This window comes from Muscardinus avellanarius, assembly GCF_963383645.1.
Source record: "Muscardinus avellanarius genome assembly, chromosome: 14".
Lineage (NCBI taxonomy): Eukaryota > Metazoa > Chordata > Mammalia > Rodentia > Gliridae > Muscardinus > Muscardinus avellanarius.
The window spans coordinates 17,564,156-17,581,932 of record NC_137800.1 but is presented as its reverse complement, the minus strand read 5'-3'; the positions used below and the strand labels follow the sequence as shown (position 1 = coordinate 17,581,932).

General features: G+C 40.3%; 1 protein-coding gene across 4 annotated transcripts in view; it reads left to right on the top strand.

The window, feature by feature from the left end:
* MARCHF1 (membrane associated ring-CH-type finger 1) overlaps positions 1-17,777 on the top strand; it is a gene marked incomplete at both ends in the record, with an annotated part of 467,270 nt that overhangs the window by 406,213 nt on the left and 43,280 nt on the right. For all 4 annotated transcript variants that reach the window (XM_080709868.1, XM_080709866.1, XM_080709867.1 and 1 more), the window contains one exon: positions 374-554. In XM_080709868.1, coding sequence (XP_080565994.1) covers positions 374-554 — 181 coding nt within the window. The remainder of the gene's footprint in view (positions 1-373; positions 555-17,777) is intronic.

Here is a 17,777-nt window from a genome sequence, read left to right as displayed (position 1 = left end):
ATCAGTGTTGGGATGAAATCCCCACGGGTCCTAAATTTTAGGATGCAGATGCTAGTATATCCTGGTCTAAGCACGGGTAGAAATCTACAGGGGAAGCCGGGCATGGTGGCGCACAGAGGTAATAATAGCATTTGGGAGGCTGAGACTGGAGGATCCCAGTTCACAGACAGCCTCAGCTACTACTTAGCAAGGCCCTTTGCAACTCAGTGAGACCTTGTTTCAAAATAAAAATAATAATAATTTTTTAAAAATAAGACTGGGAGTGTAGCTCGGTAGGATGCCCCTGAGTTCCATCCCCAGGACCAAAAAATAATAATAATACAGGTGAAAAACCTATCAGGAGGTCTCACAGTGGCTGCTGTGTCCTTTCCAGGATCTGTCACTGCGAAGGGGACGAAGAGAACCCCCTCATCACACCCTGTCGCTGCACGGGGACCCTGCGTTTCGTGCACCAGTCCTGCCTCCATCAGTGGATCAAGAGCTCAGACACACGCTGCTGTGAGCTTTGCAAATATGACTTCATAATGGAGACCAAGCTCAAGCCCCTCCGGAAGGTACCGTACCCGCGGGGACTGGTGTGGGGGAGAGAACTTACAAAATGGGCTTGTTTCAAAAATTCACTTCCTTCCCCCAAAAGACTCTGCCAAGAAGGATGTGTGTCCTATATTGGGCTCCGTGTGCAAAGCAGAACTAGGTTTTTGCAGGTGATCTTTCCTTCCTTTCTTCTCGGTTTTACATTCTAGGATGTCTGATTTATTATAGGTCACCCTGAGCTGGGTGCCATGGCGCATGCGTGTAATCCCAGTACTTGGGAGGCTGAGACAGAGGATACAAGTTCGCAGGCAGCCTCGGTAACTTGTAAGGCCCTCTGCAACTTGGTGAAACCATGTTTTAAAATAAAGAAGAAAGTAGGGCTGGGGGTGTAGCTCTGAGGTAGAATGCCCCAGGGTTCAATCCCCAGTGCCACACAAAAAAATATCCGTGTATAAATAGATGTAGAAAAACATATATATGTGCACATATGCAAAATATACTTGTAATTTACTATGTTAAATTAATGGAAAATGTGAGAGCATTGTACCTACTATGATCAATTCCCAAGAAGGCTGGATGACAGATAACTTTAAACCACAGGAAGCTGGGCATGGTAGTGCGCACCTGTAATCCCAGAACTCAGAAGGCTGAGACAGGAGGGTCACAAGTTCAAGACCAGCCTCAGACTAAGAAAGATTCTCATCAAGAGATCCTGTTTCAAAAGAAAAAAACAAAAAGGCTTTGGAATAGGACACCCGTGGGTTCATTTCTCAGCACCCAGAGGGGGGAAAATGAAACTCAATTTCTTCTTCTTTCTCATTTTTTCTTTTTTCTTTCTGTTGCTAGGGACTGAATCCAGGGGCATTCTACCTCTGAGCCACACTCCTAGCCCTATTTTTTATTTTGAAACAGTGCCTTGCTAAGTTGCTGCGGCTCTCGTCAAGTTGCTGAGGCTGTCTTTGAACCTGTGATCCTACTATCTCAGCCTCCCAAGTACTGAACTTACTTAATTTCTTGAAAATAATGTATTAGATAATAGAAGAGGATGATTTATTCTATAAAGTGTAGACTACTTTTAGATTTACTTTTATTTGGGTATGGTTAGATTTATATATAATCAGAGCAGGAAAAAAAACAAAAAAGATTATCCTCTATATTGTGTTTCAAGGAATAAGAGAGGTATATTTTTAATCTATAAAGTTTATCTTTATAGCTAGGCAAGGTGGCACATGCTTATAATCCCAGCATTTGGGAAGTGGAGACAGGAGGATCATGGTTTGTGACCAGCCTTAGCCATTTAGCAAGGCCCTTTGCAACTCAGTGAGACCCTGTTTCAAATAAAGAATAAAAAATAGGGCTGGAGGTATAGCTCAGAGGTAGACTGTCCCTGGTTCCATCCTCAGTACTGGAAAAAAAAATTATCTTTAAATTCTTCATTAATGTAATTTTTTTCTGAAGAAGGGAGGGCAGCCTTTGAATTAAGTGTAAAGTTACTGTCTGACTCAAAGCTACTGAAGGACTACTTACAAAGAATCTAAAGGCGATGGCTTGTGGATAGTTCATGGTGAGAGCGGGCCCTGCACTTTAGCATACAGCGGAGTCCTCTTTTTGCCTGACTGCAGCCTTACACATGTGGCTGCCTCAGGCCCCAAAGGAGAGCCCAGAGACCGTGATTGAAATCATGAATCAGCCCAGAGCTGCTTTCTCATTTAAATTAAATGCAAAGCCAAAGTGCATGGAAACAACATTGCAGGGTGGGTGGGTGGGGGATAAACATGCCGGGTCTCAGAACGTGCGAAGATGAAAAGCAGCGAGACTCTTCCAGCAGGCATCTGACCGGTGGCTCGCCATTGTAATTCTTCAAGTCATGGACAGGGAGGATAACATTTTAAGCTTTGTGGGGAGGGGTAGCTTTGATTTTTAAAACCTATTAATGCTTTATAGATGTCGAAAGTTATGCACAAAGTGCCTTTGGGACATGCCTTGTCTTTTTTTTAACATCTGAGCTGAAGTGAATGTCAAGAGGGAATACTCTGTTCCTCTAGTCCAAGAGCAATGGATGCCAGAAATGGAAATGGGCGCTCCTCCCTCGCCCTGTGCTTTATCCACTTGGCAGCTGTGGGGTGCTGTCTGGAGGAGCTGAAGGACCCATTGTGCACCAGGATTCTCTAAATTTCTTTTCTTAGCCCTCGGGGAAACTGCAAGTTATTTCAGAGGTTGTGTATATGCTTTCTCCCCACCCGTCCCCATCCTCTAAATATACACAGCTTTCACTTCTACTTTGTCAAACACAATATTTCAATTTGAGGACAACAGTGTAAGATAATGATATATTCAAACTGTCTCTTCTTCTCAGTATCTACCATTACCCACTTTTAGAATCATGAACTAGACATGATGTCAAGAGGAGATCTGAAAAGGCTTTATTCTTCCCTTGGTTTTCATAGAATCTCCAGTTAAATTACAATTTTGATCCTTTCTTAGTATTCCTTTGCCAATAATTTATAACTTTAAGAGGATCTCTCTCTCTCTCTCTCTCTCTCTCTCTCTCTCCTTCCCTCTTCTCCCTCTCCCTTTCTTTCCCTTTCTTTCTCTGTTTCTCTTTCAACTACCTGCTTATAAGCAAGTAGAAAGGAAACAAATACATTTGGTTTTTTTTTATGCCACAATGTGGTGCTTTATTTGATTCTCAATTTTAGTACAAGTGTATATCTGTATTCACACAGAATGGGGGATATCAGTGAATATTCATAGGAATATCATAAATACAAACATAAATTTTTAAAAATATAATATCCATTGAACAACCTGAAATTGTTTATTTTTTATTTTGTAAATTTTCATTTATAAGAATATCTGTGAGGGAATTATAGTCTCAATAAGACAGGAAATGTCGAGTTAGCTGACAGATGTCCTCATATGCCAGATTTATCTTTTTAAATATTCATGTTAATGAACATGTTACTGCAACCTAATGGATACCTACTACCTGTTGATCAATAAAATATTCTCGTTTAAAAAAATGAAACAACTTCCTTTGCTGGGTCATTAATATTAATGAAGGATGCATTTGAACATTCTTCATTTCCGATTGTATTTCCACATCTCAGGGGTGTCAGGCTCTTGTCCAGAGGTGGCTTCCTGACAGCTCACCAGCTGTGTTTCTTAAGCTCTGGTGGGCTGTCGGGTGCTTCATCTCTTTTTTTTTTTTTTTTTTTTTTTTGTGTGTGTGTGTGTGTGTGTGTGTGTGTGTGTGTGTTACTGGGAGTGGAACCCAGAGGCTTTCTACCTCTGGGCTATATTGCTAGACCTATTTTATTATATTTTATTTGGAAACAGGGTCTCACTAAGTTGCTGAGGATGGCTTTTTAAAATTTTAATTTTATATTTTGTGTGTGTGGTACTGGGGTTCCTGGAAGCCCTTCTACCTCCGGCTACACTCCCAGACCTATTTTATATTTTTTTATTTGGAAACAGGGTCTCCTAAGCCAGCGCACGCAGCTGGCTTCGAACCTGCGCGATCCTGTCCCTGCCTCCCAAGCGCGGGGATTAGGAGCGTGCGCCACCACGCCCGGCTAGGTGTTTCATCTTAAGTGCTTAAAACGTGAATATTAGTTACCAACATTTAAGTGTGATTATTTCAGGTGAAATTCCACATATTCATGTTTGTTTGAAAATCACAGTATCTAATTTTACTGGACCATATTCCCATATAACAAAACCAAGGGCACTGAGCTGTGGCTGGAACTTTAAAATGCAATTTCTTTCAAGTTCCTCCCAGACCTTCCTCCATCACTGCTCACCCGAGCGCCTCAATGGCCTGGCGTGCCTATCTCAATTGTCAACTCCTGGCTAAGGCACGAGTCCTGGGCTTGAGAAACGTGATTCTATTCTTCCCTTCATAATTTATAGACTCTAGAAAAATACTAAGGAAAGTATTTCAAACTCTTATCATCCCCTTTAAAACAAATATGGGGGGCTGAGTGTGGTGGCACACACTTGTAATCCCAGCATTTGGGAGGCTGAGACAGAGAGATCGTGGTTTGCAGACAGCCTCAGCTACTTAGCCCTTTGCAACTCAGTTAAACCCTGTTTTAAAATTAAAAAATAGGTTCAAAGGTGTAGGTCGGAGGTAAAATGCCCCTGGGTTCCATCCCCAGTACCACAAAAAAAATGGGGGCACTGAAGTGATACTTAAGAGGCAGTATCTAAAATGACCTTTCAAATTACATCATTTATAGGGAACAGGATGGAACTGAAGGACACTGTGCTGAGATTAGTCAGTCACAAAAAATAAGAAATCAGATGCTTTCCCTAATATGTGAAAGCTAGGGAGAAATGGGTAACAGGAGGAACTCTAGATGAAGAAGAAGATTCTATAGAGGAGCAGATAAGGCGACCTAACTGAGGGGATGGGAGGGGGAAAGAGGGAAACTCTCTAGAGCACAGGATGTACTTAAACATATCAAAGTCAGTCACTAAGCCAAGCATGGGAAGGAGGGAGGGGGAGGGAATGGGGTGGGGATTGGGTAAGGGCTGGTTGGGTGATGTGTGCATGTATGTCTCCGCCATCTTTTATCCCATTAAGATGTATGACTACAGTGTACCAATAAAAAAAAAATTGTTTTAATTGTGAGGTGGTAGAAACCACACCGATCTGAGGGCTTGAAAACTGTTCTAAAAGGTTGGTTCTCATGGCATTGAGATTCATCAACAGTTTTCTTTTGGTAGTTTTTAAGCAGCCATACAGAATGCCAGGTACAGCACTTGGCTAGAATTGATTTGAAGCACATGAAATTAATTGCTCTCAACTCAGTAATTCCATTACAGTTTATATCGTTCAAAAGACCAAGCACATGAAACAATTAATTTAGCTAATTGTTCTGAGCTTCCACCGTTAGCCAATGAAAGTAGGAGACTCTGTTTAAATGAAATGACTTCAGAAGTAGAAAGGTGCAAATCTTCATAGTCGGAGGAACCTGGGGGTTTAATTGTCTCTAAAGATATCAGTAAAACTTTACCTCATTAACTGCTAGTTCAACACCCAGTTAGCAAATTCTGCAGTGGGCAATTCATCTAGGTATCCTAAGTTTTCCGCCAGAAAAAAATCTTTAAAGTCAAAATAAAATCCAGGGCTTATTCCTGCAAAAGCAATTTTCTTCATCTTTAAGTCAGTGGCTCAGCTACTTTTATGATAGTGGATAAAAGTCCCATTAATTTACTGATTTACCCAGGGGTCAGAAGTAATTCTCAGAGCCAAGAAGAGTCAAAAAAGTCACAGTCAAAGAAAGCACAGTGACTACTCAGAGAAATTTAGAAAATTATACAATATTGATTAGGAAACATAAACTAATTTCCCATTCCAAAGCTTATATATTGCATGGGGTTCAGATTTCAATCACTGCTGAAAGAGAGAGAAACCAGGTTTTGATATGAAGCAAAGTTGACAAGGGTAGCAAGTGCCACTAACAGCTTGGTGACCTACCCTGAACTATTTCTTATAAAATCTACCACTCCTGGGTATTTTTCCAAAGGGGTTGAAATCAGAGAACTACAGCAACATATGCATACCTATGTTCATAGCAGCACAACTTGTAATAGTCAAAATATGGAACCAACCCAGGTCCCCATCAACAGATGAATGGATTGCAAAATTATGGGAAATACACACAATGGAATTCTACTCAGCTATAAAGAAGAATAAAATCGTGTCATTTGCAAGATGGAAAGTCCTGGAGAGCATTATGTTAAGTGAGATCAGCCAAGCACAGAAAGAGAAAAGGACATATCTTTCCTCTAATATGCCCAAACTAGGGAGCATAGGGGATACCAGAGGGACTCCAGATAATGAAAGGGAAATCTCAGCAAAGTTTGAATGAAAAGATAAGAGAGGAAGAAATCTAAACTTGATTAATGAGGGTCTACATCCGAATATATGTACAAGTATGAATATAGCATGGTTACCCTGGACAATCATTGGTGGGAGGGGGGAGGGAAATTGGGGGTGGGAGAAGAGGGCACCAAATTACAGTTTAAACGTATACCATTTATTTTCAATAAAAAATATGTATAAAGTTTTAAAAAATCTCCAAAAAAGAAACTACTTCACAAATAGACTATACAAAACATTCACCTCCATGCATCCTTTCATTCTCTGTTTCAGTGAACAAATTTTATCCTTACTACACCCCATTTTATGTAGGTCTCCTATGTCCATTTTACAGTTGAGGAAAAGGAGGCTCTGTATCAAACTTAATATCAAGCACCCTAGAACCCCTTGATCTAAGACTCATATCCACACAGTTCAGTAGCTGCCACACAGCTACTGAACAGCTGGCATGCCATCTTTCAGCATCAAAACTTCAAGTGTATTTTCTTTATGGAGTCTCCCACCTCCCTCACCTGGGCCTCCTCCCTCGCTCCACTAAAGTTTCTCCTCCTTTGTCTGGAGTCCCTCCTGTGTTCCAATTTATCCTTATCTTCTACATATGAAGAAAAACATCTGACCTTTCACGTTCCATGATTGACTAATCTCACTCAGCATAATGTTTTTCCAATCCCACCTATTTCTCTGCAAATGATATTATTTTTGTTTTTCTTTATGGCTGAATAGAATTCCATTTTATGTCTATCGCATAATTTTACAATCTGTTCATCTCTTGATAGAAACCTAGTCTGGTTTCATAATTTGGCTATTATGAATTTATGCTGCTCTAAACATAGATATGCCTGTGTTACTATAGTGCTCTGAGTCTATAAACACAGATATGCATGTGTTACTGCAGTGGTCTGAGTCTATAAACACAGATATGCATGTGTTACTGCAGTGGTCAAAGCCTATAAACACAGTATGCATGTGTTACTGCAGTGGTCAAAGTCTATAAACACAGTATGCATGTGTTACTGCAGTGCTCTGAGTCTAATAACACAGATATGCATGTGTTACTGCAGTGGTCTGAGTCTATAAACACAGATATGCATGTGTTACTGCAATGGTCTGAGTCTATAAACACAGATATGCATGTGTTACTGCAGTGCTCTGAGTCTAATAACACAGATATGCATGTGTTACTGCAGTGGTCTGAGTCTATAAACACAGACATGCATGTGTTACTGCAGTGGTCAAAGTCTATAAACACAGATATGCATGTGTTGCTGCAGTGCTCTGAGTCTAATAACACAGATATGCATGTGTTACTGTAGTGGTCTGATTTCAATGCCTGTGGGTGGACGCCCTGGCGTGGTATAGCTGGGTCAAGAGTAGGTTCCTGTTCCCATTCTTCGGAGGACCCTCTACACTGTTCTCCAATTTGCAATCCCATCAACAATGAATCAGAGATCCTACTTCCCTACATCCTTGCCAGCATTTATTACTGTTTTAATGATCACCATTCCAAATGGACATAATGTTCATATACAAATTTATCAGTCAACACCAGCCTCAATGTCATGCCCAGGGAGGGAAGAGAGGGGTGTGAGAACTGGGGGAGGGTCACGGAGTGCTGTGTGCCTGTGTGTTTCACCCTAAACTTTGTCATGATGTATGATTACAATACACCGACAAGAAAGAGGAAATGAAATAAAAGTGTGGTATTACAGGAAAAAAAGAAAAAGAATTTGCAGTAATAACATCAATAGTGAAAGTAATGATACCTTTCAGTTTGGGTCATAATAAAACCATAAAATTGGGTGCTGATTTTTTTTTATTTTTGATATTTGAGTTTTCTAAAATTTAAATTTATTTTATTGACAATAAAAACATTCAGTCACTGCCGGGCGTGGTGGCGCACGCTTGTAATCCCCACGCTTGGGAGGCGGAGACAGGAGGATCGCGCAGGTTGGAAGCCAGCCGCACTGTTTTAAGAGATCCTGTTTCCAAATAAAAAATATAAAATAGGTCTGGGACTGTAGAAGTAGAAGGTCTCCATCCCTAGTACCACCAAAAACAAACAAACCCAAAGAAACTTTAGCTTTTACTTAAATTGCTACTAATGGAAAATTTTCAGAAGAAACCTTTCAAAAATAAATGTGGTTTTTTTTTTTCCTAAAATCTTACCTCTTAAACATGAATAATTTTCTGGATATATTTCCCTAATAATCAGTTACAGTTACATCATTCTATGAATCTCAATTATTTTGCAAGCTGGAAAATATTAACATAATAATTTGAAGCACATGAGGCTTTTTACCTTTATTCTCTTTTTGTTAGCCTGTTGTGTTTTAAAAGTCTTAGCTCTCTGCATTTTGTTGTTTGTTTCTCTTTTCTGTCCTCAGAACATCAGCATCACCTTTCTCTTCATCCAATACTCTCATTCAACATTTTAGAAGGCCATTCGTGTTCTGCTTTTAAACAGCAACAAAAAATAAGGGGATATAGAACTGGGTCTACAAAAGACTGAAGTCAGTTTTGCCTGGAGTTCTCCAAGATTCTCTTTTGCTAACTGGCATGAGTTATTGTGGGCAGGGACATTCTGACACCATTTTAGATTTCTTGGTACTCTCTTTAGCATCTCTCTTGATTCTCAATTTTACTCAAGGAATTTGGGTTTACAGCAGAAAGCCCTAGGCAAGGGAAGTTTCAGTGTCTGCAGGCTAGTCCCCTATCACAGAAACTCAGTTTTGGGAGAAGCTTTGCTGTTTCACTTGTTCAAAAATAATTCAAGCCTGCAGCAATGAAAAGCTCTGCCCTAGTAGAGTTCCAGACAAAACTTCCTTTATTCTTCTTGCAAAAAAAAAAAAAAAATATGGTGATATTCACAATTCTCAATGCATATACATTCCCTTCTTTTCTCATGCTGTTTCAGACTTATTATTACATGAGACCCACAGGAAGTCTAAAAGGTTTAGAACAATCTTAGGAAACCATTTTGTTTCCCAGCTCTCCAAATGAATCATGTCTTCCAAATGAACCGCTCTGTTCTGTTGGGTGGTGGTGTGTACACAGTCAAACTCTCTTCCCCTACTTTCCCACCACTTCGTTCCCTAAAGCCAAGAGGCCACTTAGCTTATTGCTGCTAGAAGGAACCCAATGAGTGAACTACAAAGTAACAAAAAGAAACTCCTGTAAAAAATAATCAACTTGACCTCAGCATTAACCTTTCTGCTAAAATTGTTGAATTTTTAGAATTTGTTTTCATGTCTTAACACATTAGAATTCTCAAAACTACAGCTGGTATTTCTGTTAAAACAATATCACAGCATGAAGAGATTAGCAATGCCAACATGCCCTGTGTCAGATGACTATGAGACAGAAAATGCAGGTGTCTCATGATTCCTTCTAATAGACACTCAGAATTTATCACATGGCTTTCTCCTTTTGTCTTCAAATGAAATACTACTGGGTCGATTAGTCTTTTGAAGTTTTGAAGAGATTCGTAGTCATCTGGAATCAGTATTGTATAAGTTTGTTCAAGGTTAGAAATATTGCTTTCTGGGCAGCAAAAGATTTTCTTGTTTTATGAAGCTCCCAAACACAAACATAGTTCTCCCACCCGGCAGATTTGAATTCCCACCACCAGCAAACTATGTTCTGAATGATGGTTCTGAGGGGAGACAGTGATGCCTAGCGTATCCGTGCACTCCACGTACGCACTAAGTAGCTATCATATGCAAATAATGTTCAGTCATGAACAAGTTCAAACAAGATTCCTGCATTCAGAGAGCAAATAGTGAACTACTCAAAGATGGAGAAGGATGCAAAAGTGTCCTGCAAACCCAAAAGGAATGGTACAGGGAATTCAAGAAGAGAGCTGGCCACCAAGGTTTATCGTCTTTGCTAAGACCCTTCCTAACTAAAGATAAGAAAACTAAACAAAACCACAAACACGTAGCAAAATGACCATCTTCTTTTTACTGCCTTTTCTGATCTAGAATGTGTTACTTAGCAACTGGATATTCAGGACACTGAGGGGAAAGAGTTGGGAACAGAGAAAGGATTCAATAGAGGGCATTTTAAATAAGCAACTTCTGAACAATAGTAACTGTTGGTAGTACTTGATGAGATGGAACATTTCTCTTCAGTACTAAATTCAATTATATACTACTGTGGCTCTGTTTCTCTGTCTAAAAAGGATTGCTTAAAGAACATGACCTTACTTGACAGTAAGAATGTCACCTTGCATTACTATTCTAGATATGAAAATAAACACTTAACTTGCATTAGCCTTGGTATTGAAGCCTGTAACCAGGTAAAGTTCCACCTTTGAGAAAAATCGCTTTTATTTGAAAAAGCACCAGCAACAGACTAAATGAAGATTCTCATATATTGTACATTCTGAATTTGGAAACATAAATTATGGTTAAAATGATGGAATCAATATCCCAATGATCCATATGGAAAACATAAACGCAACAAATAGAATATGCAGAAACACATGCCTATGCACAGGTACATTTCCCCAAAGCATTGTTTGATGATTAAGCTTTAAATTACTTTCATATTTATATTTTCATCCAGTTAAAGAATTTTCTCTCTCAGTTGTAGGGCTATTTTTACTAATTCATTATTATAATTTCTCAAGTCTTAACATCAAATATAAGATTTTTTTTAATCTTAAAATGTTGATTCAGGCACCAAACACTGTCTGAATGTGTCTCATTTTCAATATGATCCACATAAAAATAAAAATAATAAAAATAAATAAATAAAAAATAAAAATGTTGATTCAGCTAGGTGTGGTAGCACACAACCATAATCCTAATATGCAAATAATCCTAAATATGTAAATAATCCTAGTACTTGGAAGGGTAAGACAGGAGGATTAGAGGTTCAAGGATAGCCTCAGCAAGTACTAAGACTCTCAGCAACCTAGGAAGACCCTCTTTCAAACTAAAAAGCAAATAAGCTAGAGGTATGGCTCAGAGGTAGAATGCTCCTGGGTTAAATCTCCAGCACCAAAAAAGAAATACATACATATATACATACATACATGCATACATACATACATACATACATACTGAAGGGGGTCGGGGGTCTTCGGGACCAATGGAAGGGGGGTCGGCGCAGGAAAGACCCAAGGCCAGCCGTTGGAGATAAGCAAGCAAGCAAGCAAGCAAGCAAAAGCTTTATTAAGACAGCCCAGCTCCCTTTTATATCAGGCAGCTGGGAGGAGGGGGATTCCGCTCATGGCGGAAGATCGCACAAAGTACGAGGCGTTTACTGATTGGGTGGCTCATACCCCAGTGGGTGTGTTATCAGGGGACTGGTTGTTGGGCATCCCGTGGCCCCTTTGGCAAACTATGAGGTAACCAGCACAATCTGGAAGAGAAGCCGGAGGGGTGCCATCTTTGGCATGACTGGGCTGCTTATCCTAACACATACATACTTACATTTTGATTCTATTTCTTTCAATGTATAGCATGGAAAATCAATGGGACTTTTTCTGAAGCAAATACTGAATCAAATTCTATTTCAATTGAATTTACATGAGAGAATAGAATACTGTCACCTGGTCTATCTCAATTGATAATGTCTAGCCCCATTATACATAGACCAGCATGCTGGTATGATATTATTAACATTATACCAAGATAAGTGGCTGAAAGGTTTAACTCCAAAATAAAACTAAACTCTGGTAAGTTAGTTTCCTCCGATTTTCTACCAAGTCGCTCCTTTTGTTTTGTCATCTATACGTATATACCATGCACACAGCCTAACCATACCAATGCTGTTACCTAGCACAGGATATTTTCTCAAAATTAAGATGATAGCCACAGAGAGAGGAAGCACCTGCCCTCATGAGATGCAGAACAGGTTAGATTTGGGGGCAGAGCCAGAGGAGGTGGAGAGGCTGAGCACCTTTATCCAGTTCTAGGTGCCGTTCTCACTGGTGGAAAGTAAGGGAACAAAAGAGAGAGTCTATGACTTCACCCTGAATGAGCAAAGAGAGAAGGTGTCTACACCACCAGGCGCTCCTATTGTGAAGACCTCCCTCCAAGGGCCCTGTAATCCCCTCGCATAAAACAGAGGGTGCCTAATACTCCCTAGTTTGGGCATATTAGAGAGAACGTAAGTCCTTCTCTTTCTGTGCTTTTGGCTATCTCACTTAACATAATATTCTCCAGATCTTTCCATCTTCTTGCAAATGACATGATTTTGTTCTTCTTTACTGCTAAGTAGAATTCCATTGTGTGTATTTCCCATAATTTTGCAATTCATTCATCTGTTGATAGAGACCTAGGTGGTTCCATGTTTTGGCTATTATGAATTATGCCCAAACTAGGGATTATTAGGAATGAGAGGAAGAAGGCTGAGGTTGATTAATGGAGGAGCTACATCCAGATATGTGTATAAGTATGAATGCAGCATGGTCAACTTGTGCATCCATTGTTGGAAGGGGGGAAGGAGATGTAGGGGGGGAGAGGGCACCAAGCACAGTCTGAATGTATGCCATTTTCAATATGATCCACATAAAAATAAAAAGGTTTTAAATATAAGAATAAATTGACAAATAAAAATAATGTCTCTTATTTCCTACTTTCTCTCTAGCTTCTGCATATGAGAGGGAAACATATAACCCTGGACTTTCTGAGACTGGCTGATCTCACTTAGTATGATATTTTCTAGTTCCATCCATTTTCTTGCGAATGGCATAATTTTCTTCTTCTTTAGAGCCGAGTAAAATTCCATTATGTGGCCGGGCGTGGTGGCGCACGCTTGTAATCCCCGCGCTTGGGAGGCAGAGGTTCGAAGCCAGCTGCGCACGCTGGCTTAGGAGACCCTGTTTCCAAAAAATGTAAAAATAGGTCTGGGAGTGTAGCCCAGAGGTAGAAGGGCTTCCAGAAACCCCAGTACCACCAAAAAAAAAAAAAATCCATTATGTGTATGTACCACGTTTTCACTATCCGTTCATCTGTTGGTGGGCACCTAGGCTGGTTCCATAGTTCGATCATTGTGAGTTGTGTTGCTATAAACATGGATATACATGTATCCTCTAGCACCCTGACTTTAATTCTTTCAGAAAGATGCTGAAAAGCATGGTTGAATCATACGGCGATTCCATTCCCGGTCATTTGAGGAACCTCCCGGTGAATCTCCATAATGGTTATACTGATTCTCAGTCCTATCCACAGCATATAAGAATTCCTGTTTCTCCACATCTTTGCCAACATTTTAAATGTTCAGAAGAAAAAGAAAGAGTATATGTGCACCATGGATTGGATTATTCAAGGCAGCATGCCCAGTACGGAGGGAGGCTGAAGTCTGACTGAAGTGGAAAAAAAAAATGTATGTGCTCTTTTAATATTTCTCATTACTCTTTAAGGTAAATCATGATAAGAGTAGCAAAAAGTATCCATTCTGTGTTCAAAAAAAATGCAAACAAAAGATTAAAGAATTAGGACAAAGAAGAAGAAAGGAGGGGAAAGGGGGAAGAAGTGAAAGACTAGGAAAGAAGAAGGCAAGGAGCTGTTGGGCGCATCCTAGAAGGTGACAAGCAGCCAGGTCAAGTATCCAGGTTGCACTAGTTTTGTTTTTAACTGTAAGCCGGTGGTTAAAGGCCAAAGTAAAGCAAATTCAAGTAGTTCTTCACAGCAGAGCTGCTCTGCAGCCCTCAGGCAAACACAGAAAACTTCTAACCCTAGAAAGAGGATTCCCGGTGGGCTAAGAGCCATTTTCTTTTTGGCACAGCAAATAAAACCAGAGCAGATTTTAAGTCTAAGCAATTTATAGCTTAGTTGCAGCTAAGCAATGTATTTTCTTTAGGGTGAGGATTTTATAAAGGTAGGACTCATTTTGATACTTTTTTTTTCAGTACTGGATATTGAACCCAGGGACGTTTTACCTCCAAGCTATATACCCTGCCCTACTTTTTTTTTTTTTTTTTTTTAACCTTTAAAGACCTCACTAAGTAGCTGAGTCTGGCCTAAAACCTGAAGACTTCCTGTCTCAGCCTCCCAAGTACTGGGATTACAACAGGCACCACCACATCAGGCTTAAAAGTTGATACTTGATAAAGTGTATTTGTTAATAAATAAAACTAACAAGTTTTGGAGCCAGCTTCTCCTCTGTATCTGGAGAATGGCTTACTCTCAGAGACACCAATGAGCTCCTATTGTACTCTCTTCATAAAGACACTGGCAGGGGCGGCCAGCTGCTCTGGAAGGACCACACTGATGGCTCCAGGGAAGCCCCAATATGATTCACTACTCCCACTCACTTGGTCAACAGGCATTTACTGTGCACCTACTGTGTGCCCAGCACTGTTGCCGGCTCTGAGAGGATAGTGACCATCAGGATGAAGGTCCTCTGACCTCAGGGCTCTTACATTCTGGCCAGCTGGGGCAGAGGGAGGAAGTTTGAAAATGGGTTGGTTGAAATATCTTGGAATAGACTGGAAGAGGGTCTGGAGGATAATTCTAGTGACTCCAAACAGGGTTGAAATCATTTCAACTATTATAACTCAAGGGAAATTTGTAGGAATTTTTATTTTATTTTATTTTTGGAAAGTTTTTGAGTTTTGTTTTTGTTGCACTGTAATCATACAACTTAATGCAGTACAAGATGTTAGAGGCATGTATGCACACATCACTTTAGCCCTTACCCAGTTCCCAACCCATACCCTCCCCCTCCCTCCTCCTCATGTTTGGCTTAGGGATTGACATTGATATGTTTGTAGAATTTTTGTGTGTGTGTGTGGGTCTGGGCATTGGACCTCTGAGCTACAGCCCCTGCCCTATTTTTTATTTATTTTGAAAAAGGGACTCACTAAGTTGAGGAGGGCCTAAGTAGCTGCGGCTGTCTGTGAACCGCGATCCTCCAGTCTCAGCCTCCCGAATGCTGGGATTACAAACGTGCGCCACCACGCCTGGCTTGTAGAAATTTTTAACTGAAGAAATCCTCAATTTCATACCTGTCTCTCTGTTCCATGAGAAGAATATTTAGTAAATAAAACTAAGATGACAAGGTGGTTGAACGAGTGTGGGGAACCAGGGATATGGAGATGGGCAAAGATAAATCCAAGTTGGCCAAAAAAAAAAAAAAAACTTGCTAATACTGTGGCGAGCTGACCTGTCCCACAGACTCTTTATATTAGAAACCAGAAATATAATATAAATGAGTAAAACAGTCTGGTTTCTTAATGATACATTGCCAATAGCACAGAATCGGGGATTTGATAAGGAGGGGTGGGAGCTGTAGCGCTCTGACAGAAGCGTGCTTGCTACACTAAAGGAAGTAATAGCCCCTCCGCTCTAGCTCACTGTTGCCAGATCAGTTACTTTTTCAAATGAAACACGAATTCTAGATTTAATCTCTTTCAATTTTTAAGTAATAGTAATTAAGGCCAATGTAATAACTTTCAGCAAAAACCAAAGAAGTCTAAAGGCTCAACTCAGCCCACAGCCTGGTGTCATCTCTGCAGGGTGGATGCGTCTTTGTATCTGCAAATGTTTGCCTAGTGGGATGCAGGATGCTTCAGGGGAAGGAGCCTAGGTTTCGCGTGTGGGAGAACTGGGTAGCACTTCCCATGGGGTCACTCTGTGTCTTTGTTGAGTTCTGTGACCTAAGACAGTTTCCTTCTCTATCAATCAAGAGGAAGGAGTTGAAGAGGTGGCGAGGGTACCTACTTGCCAACTTTTCAAAGTTGTACTGAAGAATAAATATGACCGTCTCTCCCAGCCTTCCATTACCAGTACTCTGGCAAGTTGTGTGTTCTGATCTTACTCAATCAATATTCAGCATTGAGAGGTTAATGTGTGAATGTTGGGGGTCTTAGTTTTGATAAATGTATTGTGATAAGATGTTTACATTAGAAGAAATTGACCAAAGCATATATAGAATTCTTTATTACCTTTGCAAATATTCTATAAACCAAGAAGTATTCTAGAATTAAAAGATTATATTAGAAATACTGGACTAGGATGTAGCTCAGGGCTAGAGTCCTTGCCTAGCATGCACAAGGCTTTGGTTTCGATTCCCAGCACTACGGGTGGGGGGCGGGATACTAAAAAGGAATAAAAATAGCAGTAAAGGCTGAAATGCTCTGACTAAGCTAGCGAAAAGAGTAAAAAGGGAAATCCAGAGACCGTTCCATTTTCTCTTGCCTTTTGACTTCTGTTAGCCTTTTAAACGCTGCAAAGCCTTGACCTCTAAAAAAAAAAAAATGAAACTTGCTAAATCAAACTTTTAATTTATTTTAGAAGGAGGGAAAAAAACCTAAGACTAAAAGACTTTTAAATTTCTTGCTCAAAATGACATATTTATATACAATAAAAACCAGAAGCTAAGATTTTCTTCTATGTTCGGTTGCTCTGTTGCTTTTCCTGAGCTTCAGGTTTGATTTAGATAAGCCCGCTTTCTTCTCTAAAGTAGAGGGATTCCTCCATGCAGATACACAAGATAGACTCAGCTAGTTGACCCTGATAGCTTCGGGTCTGACATCTGGGTGATCACTCTAAGTAGACCACAGGACGGACAGCGCACTAGCCCTGAAAAAAAGCCCTCATTGGCATAAAGATGAGTTTTCTCTTCTTATATTAAATGCTTATCTCCTGTAGTCCTAAAGGACTGTTCGCATGGAAATGAGTGGGTAACATATAAGGTCAAAAGACTTACCTAAATGCAAATTATGGTTTTATATCTGTTTGGATTTTCTCCAATCTTATCTTTACTAAGGAAGAAATTCTGATCTTCTGGATTGAACCAGAAGCTTTCCATGTCTCCTTCTTAGGCATAATCCCCCAATAAGATGCCTGTTACTCTGCCTAGCAGATAGTCAGTGGGTCACTGTGGACTCAGAGTGTTCCCTTGTCAGCTCTAATAGCATTTCCTTTCATCCGTTGACACCTTTGAGTTCTGGAATGATGGGTTTTCTCTCCATCAGATGGGATGCCAATGAGAAACACTGGCTTTTAACAGAAGTGTTAGGTGTCCACTCTGTGAGCCAGGAGAAATGCTGCTTGGAATAAAAACTTTCTTCATTCTTAGCCTTCATGGTCAGTGGCACCATCGGTTGGGTTGCTTTGGCCCTGACATATTGGACCTGTCAGTGTGCAAGGATTTATGCTTTTTCAACTCATAGGAGTTTGCCCTGCTGCCTCTCCACTTTGTAATTACAGAGGCAATCCCTTTGCTCCTAATATGTGTCCCTTCGGTCCCAATTCATCTCCACAATCTTAAAGCCAAGAAATCAAAGAGCGAAGGACAGCCCGGCCCCACAGTGTGTCTCCCTGACTCAGGGCCCATCTCTGATAATATCAGATGGATCACAGCATGAGACCCTGTTGAAAACCAAACTCACAGTGTC